At 42.3% G+C, this 14,965-nt stretch overlaps 1 protein-coding gene across 2 annotated transcripts in view; it reads right to left on the bottom strand.

The window, feature by feature from the left end:
- Positions 1 to 12,894: 12,894 nt before the first annotated feature.
- LOC139544107 (corticotropin-releasing factor-binding protein-like) overlaps positions 12,895 to 14,965 on the bottom strand; it is a 28,214-nt gene continuing 26,143 nt past the window's right edge. For both annotated transcript variants that reach the window (XM_071350870.1, XM_071350869.1), the window contains exon 7: positions 12,895 to 13,578. In XM_071350870.1, coding sequence (XP_071206971.1) covers positions 13,424 to 13,578 — 155 coding nt within the window. In that variant the 3' untranslated portion in view covers positions 12,895 to 13,423. The remainder of the gene's footprint in view (positions 13,579 to 14,965) is intronic.

Here is a 14,965-nt window from a genome sequence, read left to right on the forward strand (position 1 = left end):
CACACTGGAATACTTTCAGATGGTCTCTTGGTTTTGTTATTTGTGTTTGTCTCCATGTCTTTCACCTCACAATGGGGCTTCATAATGGGAGGATCAGCTCTTAGTGGTGGCTATAATCTGTAGTAGATATGTGATCCATCTCTTTCTAATCCTGAAATGCTAAATGAAGATAACAAAGCCTGACAGGGTACTTATTGACTGTGTCAGCGATAGTTGCAACCAGGGTCTATTTAAATCCCAATGACCAGGGATCAGCCATTTAGTATTTTGTAGTATTTTATTAGGATCCCCACTAGCTACTGCTAAAGCAGCAGCTACTCTTCCACAAAACATAAAACATAAAACATTACATAATACATAACATTAATAGACAAGTACAGCACAAGGACAGAACAACATAAAAAGCCATCGGTAGGCTGCTGCAGATACAGGGAAATGTTTCCTTCACGGGGGACTAAGGACTTTATGTTCAAAGATACATATCAGCCCATTAGAAAAAGACACACAAACCACAAAATCCAAGGTTGTCCTTTACAGTTTCTCTCCATATGCCCTTAAAATAACGTAATGAGGGAAAGAGAGAGAAAAATAAAGAAAGAGAGGGGTGAGAGTGAGAAAGCAAGAGAAGGAAAGAGGGACAGAGGGAAAGAGGGAGAGAATAAGTGTGAGATTTTCCTCCCGGGGGTTTTGGATGGAAAGAGAGAGACGGAGAGACAGAGAGACGGATCGTTCAGACGTTTCCACACCATAGTGCTCTAATTCAGCGACAGATGGAAGATGATGCTCACAAACAACACGTGAGGCCGAGCCTCCAGGACAGTTTTCCAGGACAAGTTGGTATGTTCTGCCAAACAGCAAGGTCATCTCCTGGGGCCTAATGACAGGCAGAGAGAAAGAGATGGATAGAGGTGCCATAATAGAAATAAAATGAAGTACACTAGGCTATTAGAAAGAGAATCCCCATTCGAATCTATCAGAGCCATGTATTTAGACTAAATATCACTTATGACGTCCCTTGTGATTCCTGTTGTACTGACTTTCACTTCTTATGACTTGTTTAATGCAGGAGAAATGGGACAGTTTCCATTGAGAGGTCATGTAGTGACTGATGACATTGAATAGGAAGGATTGCTGCAGTTTTTCCACCTGCACTAAAAGGTCAATGTTATCATGGGAGAATCAAGGCACTATATAGAGAGAAAACAACTGATTGTTTATCTCAATTAGAGAGTATATCTATTCAAAATAAAAAATTATAGAATAGAAAGAATTAGTGAGAATTAGAAGAACGTTTATCGTCCTTCAACAATGTCAACAGGAATCATTCCTGTCCTAAGAGGGGATCGGTGAGGCATAAAGGACCATGGAAGCAAGGATCAGATTAAGGGCATGTAAGGTTACACTGTTACCTGGAGATAAGGCTCCAGGAGGCCCTGACCATGTTGCTCTCCCTGCCTGATCAGAGTCACTCTGTCAGAGGGTGGGACGGGGGAATGGGGGGGGGGGGTGGAGATACAACAGGGGCCACTGTCAGGAGGGAGGAGAATTAGAGATACGGGAGAGGAGAGGGGATAAAATACACCAGAGAAGAGAGGAGATGAGAAAAGCTGTAATGGCTCCTGCTGATAGCAAGTGATACTGGAAAGGAAGAGAGGAGGAGGAGGAGGAGGAGGAGGAGGAGAGACACAACCCAGTGGAGGAAGAGAGATTAAAGTCCAGTGATACAGTGGAAATACACTCTTAAACAGTCAGGGAGAAAATGACTGTTGAAGTGCAGACTGGGATGATTTTTTAACCCTCAAAATAGACTAAAAATAATGATTAACAATAATGATTATGAGTACATGGCTATATACAGGGAGTACCAGTACCGAGTCGATGTGTGATGTAGTGCCTTCAAAAAGTATTCACACCCGTTGACTTTTTCAACATTTTTGTTGTGTTACAGCCTGAATTTAAAATGGAATAAATTTAGATTTTGTGTCACTGGCCTACACACAATACCCCATAATGTCAAAGTGGAATTATGTTTTTAGATACGTTTACAAATTAATCAAAAATGAAAAGCAGAAATGTCTTTGGTCAATAAGTATTCAACCCATTTGTTATGGCAAGCCTAAATAAGTTCAGGAGTAAAAATGTGTTTAACAAGTCACATAATAAATGTGTTGTGTTCGAGAACACCTAAAGCAAGACCGATACAAGACCAAGACCAGAGGGGGGCGAGACTGTCGTGGAAAATTGCAAGATTATGTTGTGGTGCTTGTAAGATTATATTATAATCTTTGTATTGCATTAGAATGGTTGTTTTATTATTGTGTGTGTGTGTGTTCCACTGAGGATGGGCCTCTATGAAATAGCACTGACAGAGGAGATTTACGATGTCTTTGGGTAATAAAGCCTAAAGAGCATTCCAGATAGTAAAGGTAATGTTTTTGTGCTATACCATACCAGGGTGAGACGGGTTCCAGTTTGGAGTAGGAGGGGGCCAGACACGGGTCTTTACAATGAAAACTGTTGACACAGCAGTAACTGTCTGCTATGTTTTATAGATATCTTTCATACAAATCTTAACCTTTGTGAACTGTTCCTAAGATCTGTGGTTCGTCATGTAAGTTGAGAGGGGTGTATCTTGGCTATAAAAGATATTTGTATTCTTCTGTAGGGACTCTCAAAATTCATTATAGATAGTGAATTGATCTGAGAGTCAAAGGGCTATTGTATTAATAAAGATGAAGTTTAAGTATAACTCTGACTGGTGGGTGGTTTGTAACTCTCCTCATTTGGTAATACAGGAAAATTCCACCACAAGACCGAGTCAAGACAGGGACCAGCAAAATGTAAGTCCAAATCACCATCAAAATACGAGTTCAAGATGTCCAGTATTTCTGTGTTCATATTTCAGAAGAACATATCATCCATTATGAACCCAAATTATGATGGTAATTTGACAAAATTGCAATCACAGTATTGAATTTGACTCAGGATTAGACATTCAGAATCGTGAAAAATGCATACTGAGGGAAAATAGAGGCACTCTACAAATTATTACCAACTCAAACACATTGGGTGACAGAGAAGGGCTAACAGTTGACAGTGGATGTCAGAGCAAAAACCAAGCCACGAGGTCGAAGGAATTGTCCGTAGAGCTCCGAGACAGGATTGTGCCGAGGCATAGATCTGGTGAAGGGTACCAAAACATTTCTGCAGCATTGAAGGTCCCCAAGAACACAGTGGCCTCCATCATTCTTAAATGGAAGAAGTTTGGAACTACCAAGACTCTTCCTAAAGCTGACCGCACGACCAAACTGAGCAGTCAGTGGAGAAGGGCCTTGGTCAGGGAGGTGACTAAGAAACCGCTGGTCACTCTGACAGAGCTTCAGAGTTCCTCTGTGGAGATGGGAGAACCTTCCAGGACAACCATCTCTGCGTTACTCCACCAATCAGGCCTTTATGGATTAAACCACCTGACCAAGTCCTAAAGCAATCCCTAAATCTAAATCCTAAATTCTAAATCCTAAAGCAACTCCCTAAATCTTTCTCAGATTATTACCAATCCCACAAGGTATTACTCCAAACACCCAGAAAAGGCTACACTCCTCGATATTATCCTCACAAATAACCCTGATAGGTATCAGTCTGGTGTTTTCTGTAATGACCTTAGTGATCACTGTTTAACAGCCTGAGTTCGTAATGGCTGCTCAGTGAAACGACCTGTCCTGATTTGTCATAGACGCTTGCTAAATAACTTTAACTTCTTTATGATAGGGGGCAGCATTTCACTTTTGGATGAATTGCGTGCCCATAATGAACTGCCTCCTACTCTGTCCCAGATGCTAATATATGCATATTATTACTATTGGATATAAAACACTCTGAAGTTTCTAAAACCGTTTGAATGATGTCTGTGAGTATAACAGAACTCATATGGCAGGCAAAAACCTGAGAAAAAATCCAAACAGGAAGTGAGAATTCTGAGACTGGTCAATGTTCAACTCATCGCCGATTCAATTCCCTGTAAGATATGGATCTGTTTGCACTTCCTACACCTTCCACTAGATGTCAACAGTCTGTAGAACGTGGAATGAAGCTTATGCTCTGTTGTGGGGCTGGATGGGAGGGGAATGAGTCAGTGGTCTGGCAGATTGCCAGTTCCTGGTCACGCGCTTTCCTCGTGATATCGCCTTGCGTTCCATAACTTCTACAGACATGTAGGAATGCTCCGGTTGGAACGTTATTGGATATATATGATAACAACATCCTGAAGATTGATTCTCTACTTAGTTTGACCAGTTTATTCGAACTGTTATATAACGTTTTGAAGTTTTCGTCCGAGTTCGCCTGCATTTGCGCGAGCGTTTGGACATGTGCACTAAACATGCTAGCAAAAGTAGCTACTTAGACATAAGTAATGGACATTATCGAACAAAACAACAATTTATTGTGGAACTAGGATTCCTGGGAGATAATTCTGATGAAGATGATCAAAGGTAAGGGAATATTTATGATGTAATTTTGTATTTCTGTCGACTCCAACATGGCGGAGAAATGTTGTTATGTTTGAGCGCCATCTCAGATTATTGCATGGTGTGCTTTTTAAGTAAAGTTTTTTTTAAATCTGACACAGTGGTTGCATTAAGAACAAGTGTATCTTTAATTATATGTAAAACATGTATCTTTCATCAAAGTTTATGATGAGTATTTCTGCTATTTGACGTGGCTCTCTGCAATTTCTCCGGATATTTTGGAGGCATTTCTGAACATGGCGCCAATGTAAACCGAGATTTGTGGATATAAATATGCACATTATCGAACAAAACATAAATGTATTGTGTAACATGATGTCCTATGAGTGTCATCTGATGAAGATCATCAAAGGTTAGTGATTCATTTTATCTCTATTTCTGTTTTTTGTGACTACTATCTTTTGCTGGGAAAATGGCTGTGTTTTTCTGTGGCTATGTACTGAGCTAACATAATCGTTTGGTGTGCTTTCGCCGTAAATCCTTTTTGAAATCAGACATGTTGCCTGGATTCACAACATGTGTAGCTTTAATTTGGTGTCTTTCATGTGTGATTTCATGAACGATTGAGTTTTATAGTAATATATTTGAATTTGGCGCGCTACATTTTTTCTGGCTTTTGGCCAAGTGGGACGCTACCGTCCCACATATCCCAGAGAAGTTAATCCACCTATCGTGTCAGATTTTGAAAATATGCTTAACAGAGAAAGAAATCCAAGCTTTTGTGAGTGTATCAATCAATGCTAGAACAGCTAGCCCCAAATTAGCATGGTCACGAAAGTCAGAAAAGCAATAAAATTAATCGCTTACCTTTGATAATCTTCGGATGTTTGCACTCACGAGACTCCCAGTTACACAATAAATGTTATTTTTGTTCGATAAATATTACTTTTATAACAAAAAAACGCCATTTGGGTTGCGCGTTATGTTCAGAAAACTACAGCCTCGTTCCGGTCCTGAAAGCCAGAAGAAAATTCCCAAACGTATCAGATTCAAAAATATTACTAAAAATATTTATAATCATGCAATCACAAGTGAAATATACCAAAACACAGCTTACCTTGTTGTTAATCCACCTATCGTGTCAGATTTTGAAAATATGCTTTGCAACAAAAGCAATCTAAGCTTTTGTGAGTGTATCAATCAATGCTAGAACAGTTAGCCTTATATTAGCTTGGTTAGCTTGGTCACGAAAGTCAGAAAAGCAATAAAATTAATCGCTTACCTTTGATAATCTTCGGATGTTTGCACTCACGAGACTCCCAGTTACACAACAAATGTTCTTTTTGTTCGATAAATATTACTTTTATAACAAAAAAACGCCATTTGGGTTGCGCGTTATGTTCAGAAAACCAAAGCCTCGTTCCGTTTCGACGAACATTCCAAAAAGTATCCGTAATGGTCGTAGAAACATGTCAAATGTTTTTTATAATCAATCCTCAGGTTGTTTTTAACAAACATAATCGATAATATTTAAACCGGACCGTAACCTACTCAATAAGAGAGAAAAAGAAAATGGAGCGCTACCCTCTCGCACGCAGGAACTAATCTGAGGACACCTGACTACTTTTGAAAAATCTCGCTCATTTTTCAAAATAAAAGCCTGAAACTATATCTAAAGCCTGGTCACAGCCTGAGGAAGCCATTGGAAAAGGAATCTGGTTGATACCCCTTTAAATGGAAGAAAGACGGGCCAGGAAACACAGATTAAAACATTAAATAAATCACTTCCGGGTTAGATTTTCTCAGGTTTTCGCCTGCAGAATCAGTTTTGTTATACTCACAGACAATATTTTGACCGTTTTGGAAACTTTGGAGTGTTTTCTATCCTAATCTGTAAATTATATGCATATTCTACGATCTAGACCTGAGAAATAGTCCATTTACCTTGGGAACGTTATATAAAAATATATATATAAATCTGACCCCTAGCGTCAAGAGGTTTTAATGAGCAAGCCTTCCTTCATGAACTGGCCTCTGTAAAATGGTATAGAATCAGCTTGATCCCCTCTGTCGAAAATGCTTGGACCTTCTTTTTTGATGTTTTCAATGGTATTGTTAACAAACACGCCCACAAGAAAATGAGAATTAAAAACAGGTTCAGCCCCTGGGTCGACCGTGATCTTGCAGAGTTACTCCACCTCAAGAATTGCATTTGCGAAAGGCTCGGCACACGCATACTCAAGCTGACTGGCTATCTTTTAGGGAAATAAGTGCACTCAGGCTATCCGGAAGGCCAAAGTTAGTTACTTTAAGGATCAGTTCTATCTCTGTGGGTCTAATCCCAAGAAGTTCTGGAAAACGGTTAAAGACCTGGAGAATAAACCCTCCTCTTCACTGCTGCCCATGTCCCTTAATGTTGATGATGTGGTTGTTACTGACAAGAAGCACATGGCTGAGCTCTTTAATCACCACTTCATTAAGTCAGGATTCCTATTTGACTCAGCCATGCCTTCTTGCCCGTCCAACATTTCCTCATCTCCCACCCCTTCTAATGTGACTGTCCCCGAGGCTTCTCCCTCTTTTTCCCCTGCCCGCGACAAAGTTTCTTTCTGCAGGCAGTCACTGAGTCCGAGGTGCTAAAGGAGCTGCTTAAACTTCACCCCAAAAAAACATCTGACCCTATTTCTATTTTTCCCTGTTCATCAAAGTGTTGGAAAAACTTGTCAGTAATCAACTGACCGGCTTTCTTGATGTGTATAGTATTCTCTCTGGAATGCAATCTGGTTTCCGCTCAGGTTATGGATATGTCACTGCAACCTTAAAGGTCCTCAATAATGTCACCATTACCCTTGATTCTAAGCAATATCGTGCTGCTATTTTATTGACTTGGCCAAAGCTTTTGATACGGTAGACCATTCCATTCTTGTGGGCCGGCTAAGGAGTATTGGTGTCTCCGAGGGGTCTTTGGCCTGGTTCGCTAACTACCTCTCTCAATGAGTGCAGGTTATAAAGTCAGAAAATCTGCTGTCTCAGCCACTGCCTGTCACCAAGGGAGTACCCCAAGGCTCGATCCTAGGCCCCACGCTTGTCTCAATTTACATCAACAACATAGCTCAGGGAGTAGGAAGCTCTCTCATCCATTTATAGGCAGATGATACAGTCTTTTACTCACAGTGTCTCCCGACCGTTCCTGTCTCAGCCTCCAGTATTTATGCTGCAATAGTTTATGTGTCGGGGGGCTAGGGTCAGTCTGTTATATCTGGAGTATTTCTCCTGTCTCATCCGGTGTCCTGTGTGAATTTAAGTATGGTCCCTCTAATTCTCTCTCTCTTTTCTCTCTTTCTCTCTCTTTTCTCTCTTTCTCTTTCTCTCTTCTCTCGGAGGACCTGAGCCCTAGGACCATGCCTCAGGACTAACTAGCCTGATGACTCCTTGCTGTCCCCAGTCCACCTGGTCATGGTGTTGCTCCAGGTTGGTTCAACTGTTCTGCCTGCGGCTATGGAACCCTGACCTGTTCACTGGACGTGCTACCTTGCCCCTGACGTGCTGTTTTGGACTGTCTCTCTAACGCACCTGCTGTCTCTAACTCTGAATGATCGGGTATGAAAAGCCAACTGACATTTACTCCTGAGGTGCTGTCCTGTTGCACCCTCTACAACCACTGTGATTATCATTATCTGACCTTACTGGTCATCTATGAACGTTTGAACATCTTGGCCATGTTCTGTTATAATCTCCACCCGGCACAGCCAGAAGAGGACTGGCCACGCCTCAGAGCCTGATTCCTCTCTAGGTTTCTTCCTAGGTTCTGGCCTTTCTAGGGAGTTTTTCCTAGCCACCGTGCTTCATCTGCATTGCTTGCTGTTTGGGGTTTTAGGCTGGGTTTCTGTAGAGCACTTTGTGACATCGGCTGATGTAAAAAGGGCTTTATAAATAAATGTGATTGATTGATGGATTGAGCTGACCCCTCCCCTGAACACCTCCAAAACAAAGGTCATGTGGTTTGGTAAAAATAATGCCCTTCTACCCACAGGTGTTATTCCTACCTCTGAGGTTTTTGAGCTTGAGGTAGTCACCTCATACAAGTACTTGGGAGTATGGCTAGACGGTGCACTGTCCTTCTCTCAGTATCGAATAGTCCCCACGATATGCAACTTTTCAGTGAAGTCAGGAACCAATACACGCAGTCAGTCAGGAAATCAAAGGCTAGTTTTTTCAAACAGAAATTTTCATCCTGTAGCTCTAACTCCAAAAAGTTTTGGGACACTGTAAAGTCCATGGAGAATAAGAGCACCTCCTCCCAGCTGCCCACTGCACTGAGGCTAGGTAACACTGTCACCACCGATAAATCCACGATAATCGAGAATTTCACTAAGCATTTCTCTACGGTTGGCCATGCTTTCCTCCTGGCTACCCCAATCCCGGCCAACAGCTCCGCACCCCCCGCAGCTACTTGCCTAAGCCTCCCCAGCATCTCCTTCACCCAAATCTAGATAGCAGATGTTCCTGAAAGAGTTGCAAAACCTGGACCTGTACAAATCAGCTTGGCTAGACAACCTGGACCCTCTCTTTCTACCCCTATTACCAGTCTGTTCAACCTCTCTTTCGTATCGTCCGAGATCCCTAAAGATTGGAAAGCCTCTTCAAAGGGGGTGATACTCTAGACCCAAACTGTTACAGACCTATATCCATCCTGCCCTGCCTTTCTAAAGTCTTCGAAAGCCAAGTTAATAAACAGATCACTAACCATTTCGAATCCCACCGTACCTTCTCCGCTGTGCAATCCGATTTCCGAGCTGGTCACAGGTGCACCTCAGCCACGCTCAAGGTACTAAACAATATCATAACCGCCATCGATAAAAGAGAGTACTGTGCAGCCATCTTCATTGACCTGGCCAAGGCTTTCGACTCTGTCAATCACCGCATTCTTATCGGCAGACTCAACAGCCTTGGTTTCTCAAATGACTGCCTCGCCTGGTTCACCAACTACTTCTCAGACAGAGTTCAGTGTGTCAAATCGGAGTGCCTGTTGTCCGGACCTCTGGCAGTCTCTATGGGGGTACCACAGGGTTCAATTCTCGGGCCGACTCTTTTCTCTGTATATATCAACGATGTCGCTCTTGCTGCAGGCCCTGATCCACCTCTACGCAGACGACACCATTCTGTATACATCTGGCCCTTCTTTGGACACTGTGTTAACAAACCTCCAAACGAGCTTTAATGCCATACAACACTCCTTCCGTGGCCTCCAACTGCTCTTAAACGCTAGTAAAACTAAGTGCATGCTTTTCAACCGTTCGCTGCCCGCACCCGCCCACCCGACTAGCATCACTACTCTGGACGGCTCTGACTTAGAATATATGGACAACGACAAATACCTAGGTGTCTGGCTAGACTGGTAAACTTTCCTTCCAGACTCATATTAAACATCTCCAATCCTAAATTAAATCTATAATCGGCTTCCTATTTCGCAACAAAGCCTCCTTCACTCACGCCGCCAAACATACCCTCGTAAAACTGACTATCCTATCGATCCTCGACTTCGGCGATGTCATTTACAAAATAGCCTCCAACACTCTACTCAGCAAACTGGATGCAGTCTATCACAGTGCCATCCGTTTTGTTCTCTGCTGCCAATGACTGGAACAAATTGCAAAAATCGCTGAAGCTGGAGACTTTCTCTCACTAACTTAAAACATCAGCTATCTGAGCAGCTAACCGATCACTGCAGCTGTACATAGCCCATCTGTAAATAGCCCATCCATTCTACCTACCTCATCCCCATATTGTATCTATTTACTTTTCTGCTCTTTTGCACACCAGTATTTCTACTTGCACATCATCATCTGCACATCTATCACTCCAGTGTTAATTTGCTAAATTGTAATTACTTCGCTACTATGGCCTATTTACTTCCTTACCTCCTCACGCCATTTGCACACACTGTATATAGACTTTATTTTTTTTCTATTGTGTTATTGACCGTATGCTTGTTTATTCCATGTGTATCTCTGTGTTGTTGTTTGTGTCGCACTGCTTTGCTTTATCTTGGCCAGGTCGCAGTTGTAAATGAGAAATTGTTCTCAACTAGCCTACCTGGTTAAATAAAGGTGGGGAAAAAAACATATCAAAGCTGCAGGCTAAAGTTAAATCTAGACTTGGTTTCCTATATCGTAATCGCTCCTCTTTCACCCCAGATGCCAAACTAACCCTGATTCAGATGGCCATCATACCCATGCTATATTACGACGACATCATTTATAGATCAGCAGGTAAGAGTGCTCTCGAGCGGCTAGATGTTCTTTACCATTCGACCATCAGATTTGCCACCAATGCTCCTTACAGGACACATCACTGCACTCTATACTCCTCTGTAAACTGGTCATCTCTGTATACCCGTCACAATACCCACTGGTTGATGCTTATCAATAAAACCCTCTTAGGCCTCACTCTCCCCTATCTGCTGAGATATCTACTGCAGCCCTCATCCTCCACATACAACACCCGTTCTGCCAGTCACATTCTGTTAAAGGTCCCCAAAGCACACACATCCCTGGGTCGCTCCTCTTTTCAGTTCGCTGAGGCTAGCAACTGCAACGAGCTGCAACAAACACTCAAACTGGACAGTTTTATCTCAATCTTTTCAGACTCAATCATGGACACTCTTACTGACAGCTGTGGCTGCTTTGTGTGATGTATTGTTGTCTACCTTCTTGCCCTTTGTGCTGTTGTCTATGCCCAATAATGTTTGTGCCATGTTTTGTGCTGCTACCATGTTGTTTTGCTACCATGTTGTTGTCATGTTGTGTTGCTACCATGCTTTGTTGTTGTCTTAGGTCTCTCTTTATGTAGTGTTATCTCTCTTGTTGTGATGTGTGTTTTGTCCCATATTTATATTGTATTTATTTTAAATGTTCAATCCCAGAACCCCGTCCCCGCAGGCCTTTCGCCTTTTGGTAGGCCGTCATTGTTAATAAGAATTTGATCTTAACTGACTTGCCTAGTTAAATAAAGGTTAAGTAAAATAAAAATAGAGTGGCCACACGGTGTGTTGTGGGGCAGTGCTGTGTGGGGCGGTGTGGTGGGAGCAGTGCTGTGTGGGGCGGTGCGGTGTGGAGCGGTGTGGTGAGAGCGGTACTGTGTGGGGCGGTGTGGTGGAAGCGGTGCGGTGTGGTGGGGGCGGTGCGGTGTGGGCGGTGCGGTGTGGGGCTGTGTGGTGCGGCAGGTGTCTCACCGTGATAATACACACTGACTTTTAATCAAGCCAGCGCTTGTCAGCAACACCATGTTCCGCTGTCCTCCCTATATGCACACACACACACACACACACACACACACACACACACACACACACACACACACACACACACACACACACACACACACACACACACACACACACACACACACACACACACACACACACACACACACACACACACACACACACACACACACACACACACACACGAGGTTAAACTGTGATGCATGACTAAGCTGGTAATTGCAGCTTATCCGCCAGAACAGCTACAAGTAACTATATCCCCTCTTCCTTCCTCCTTTTCTCTTTCTCTCTTATCCTCCTCGCCTCACTTCCCCTCTTCCTCTCCTCTGCTTTCCTTCCTTCCCCCTCTTCTCTTTTCTTTTCCTGCTCTCCATCTTTCCTCTGTTCTGCTCTCTTTGCCTTCTTCTCTTCACCCCCCTTGTCCTCTCCTTATTCTCTTCCATAATAATGGTATGAGAGGTTAGAACTGTTTATTATGTTTGTTAAGTCACTGTTATGACAGTGATATGTAGATCATAACATAGGGTTGTTTTGCAGCTCATCTCAACGCTCTGTCCAACAGCAACAGTCAAAGCATCCCAGTGTAACTCTGAAAAATGTATAAGAGCAGCTCTCTTCTGATAATTGTATATGCATACAGACACACATGACCCTAAATTAACAATAAAGCTTTTAACCTTGGACCCTTGATATCCAAAGTAGCCTGCTTCTAAAAATGGCTCATCAAGATAATGTGTTATTGGTTTGTTTGATGTGCGATGTGGTTTAATACTCCAAATCAATGTACGAATAATTTAAAGTATTAATACATTCTAATCTAAATGTAAGCATGAACTGGAGAGATTTCTCTTCAAGATATGGAATGACTTTGATATTACAGTGCTATTTGAGGGAACTCAAGTCTCAAGAACTCAAATCTTATTAAAATCATATTAAAGTCAATATCAATGTAAGGATATTTCGGTGTAATGGTGAACTGGAGTGGCTTTTCTTGTTAGGTTGAGACGTGACTGATGCCGATATCGTCCACTTCTCTTCATTGTGTCCCCCCCACCATCCTCCTAGCATTCTTCCTGACAACAAGCCCTGTTTAGTTCTGTATAATTGAACTGATTAGAAAATTAAACGAATTATCAGCTCCAATGAGTGCTTTATCATGCGGCTCAGTTTTATTACAAAAAAATAGTTTGATACAAATAAATATAGATAACAGCAATGAACATGTATTTAACATACTCTATTGAACACTTGCCTCCGGCCACAGTCCCAAAACGACACACATCGTCTCCCAAAATAAATAGAAAGAAACATTCAGTTTTTCAACACCCTTCCTTGTAAAGAACGTGAACCAAAACACCCTGCTAACACCCTCACTGGTCTGTTTTCACTGGCATTCATAGAATCAAACCAATAGCAGAACTGCCCACAAACACAAAATAACACTTTATTAAGCTTGAGCGCCAGCCACAATTCATTTAACATATAGTGAAGAAAAAAAACGAATGAGGTAAAAAATAAATCAATCTCTTTAAATTCAAAAAGGAGTACAGAACAGAACGTTATGGCAATCCTCAGGATTTTTTTCTGTAATCAGTATCATGGTAGATTTGGCAGCCAGTGATGGGTGGTCCCCATTAGCTAGGTGGTAGATAGAGAGATAGATAGAGAGAGCTCAGCCAGTGAAGCAGAAATCCTCCACACTGTTCACCTTGATCCTCTGCAGCTCCTGCCGGTCCAGTAGCCGGTACTGGAATGCCACCCGGTTGACAAACCTACCGCTGGACACCATTCTCACCACAGTGTTGTCACAACCTATCTTCATCTGAGCTGAAGGATGAGGAAAGGAGAAAGAGAGAAAAAAACTGGCAGACATGAATAACAGGTTGGAGAGTGTGTCAGCAAAAATAAGACTTTCCATTCAACAATGGATCATAAAGATTTACTCTTAGGCTGCGTTTAGACAGGCAACCCTATTCTGATCTTTTTTCAGTAATTGGTCTTTTGACCAATTAGATCTGAAAAAGATCTGATGTGAAAATATCTGATGTGATTGGTCAAAAGACCAATTAGTGGGGAAAAAAGATCAGAATTGGGCTGCCTATTTAGGCTTAGATATACAGTATTAGGATATTGATTGTGTGGGTAGTAGAGATCTACTATAGTCAGCATGGTGATGGTGTGGGTAGTAAAGATCTACTCTAGTCAGCATGGTGATGGTGTGGGTGGTAAAGATCTACTCTAGTCAGCATGGTGATGGTGTGGGTAGTAGAGATCTACTCTAGTCAACATGGTGATGGTATGGGTGGTAAAGATCTACTCTAGTCAGCATGGTGATGGTGTGGGTAGTAAAGATCTACTCTAGTCAACATGGTGATGGTATGGGTGGTAAAGATCTACTCTAGTCAGCATGGTGATGATGTGGGTAGTAGAGATCTACTCTAGTCAGCATGGTGATGGTGTGGGTGGTAAAGATCTACTCTAGTCAACATGGTGATGGTGTGGGTGGTAAAGATATACTCTAGTCAACATGGTGATGGTATGGGTGGTAAAGATATACTCTAGTCAACATGGTGATGGTATGGGTGGTAAAGATCTACTCTAGTCAGCATGGTGATGGTGTGGGTGGTAAAGATCTACTCTAGTCAACATGGTGATGGTGTGGGTAGTAGAGATCTACTCTAGTCAACATGGTGATGGTGGTAAAGATATACTCTAGTCAACATGATGATGGTATGGGTGGTAAAGATCTACTCTAGTCAGCATGGTGATGGTGTGGGTAGTAGAGATCTACTCTAGTCAACATGGTGATGGTATGGGTGGTAAAGATCTACTCTAGTCAGCATGGTGATGGTGTGGGTAGTAGAGATCTACTCTAGTCAACATGGTGATGGTGTGGGTGGTAAAGATATACTCTAGTCAGCATGGTGATGGTGTGGGTGGTAAAGATCTACTCTAGTCAACATGGTGATGGTGTGGGTGGTAAAGATATACTCTAGTCAACATGGTGATGGTATGGGTGGTAAAGATCTACTCTAGTCAGCATGGTGATGGTGTGGGTGGTAAAGATCTACTCTAGTCAACATGGTGATGGTGTGGGTAGTAGAGATCTACTCTAGTCAACATGGTGATGGTGGTAAAGATATACTCTAGTCAACATGATGATGGTATGGGTGGTAAAGATCTACTCTAGTCAGCATGGTGATGGTGTGGGTAG

This window comes from Salvelinus alpinus, chromosome 18 (assembly GCF_045679555.1).
Source record: "Salvelinus alpinus chromosome 18, SLU_Salpinus.1, whole genome shotgun sequence".
NCBI classification, from domain to species: Eukaryota; Metazoa; Chordata; class Actinopteri; order Salmoniformes; family Salmonidae; genus Salvelinus; species Salvelinus alpinus.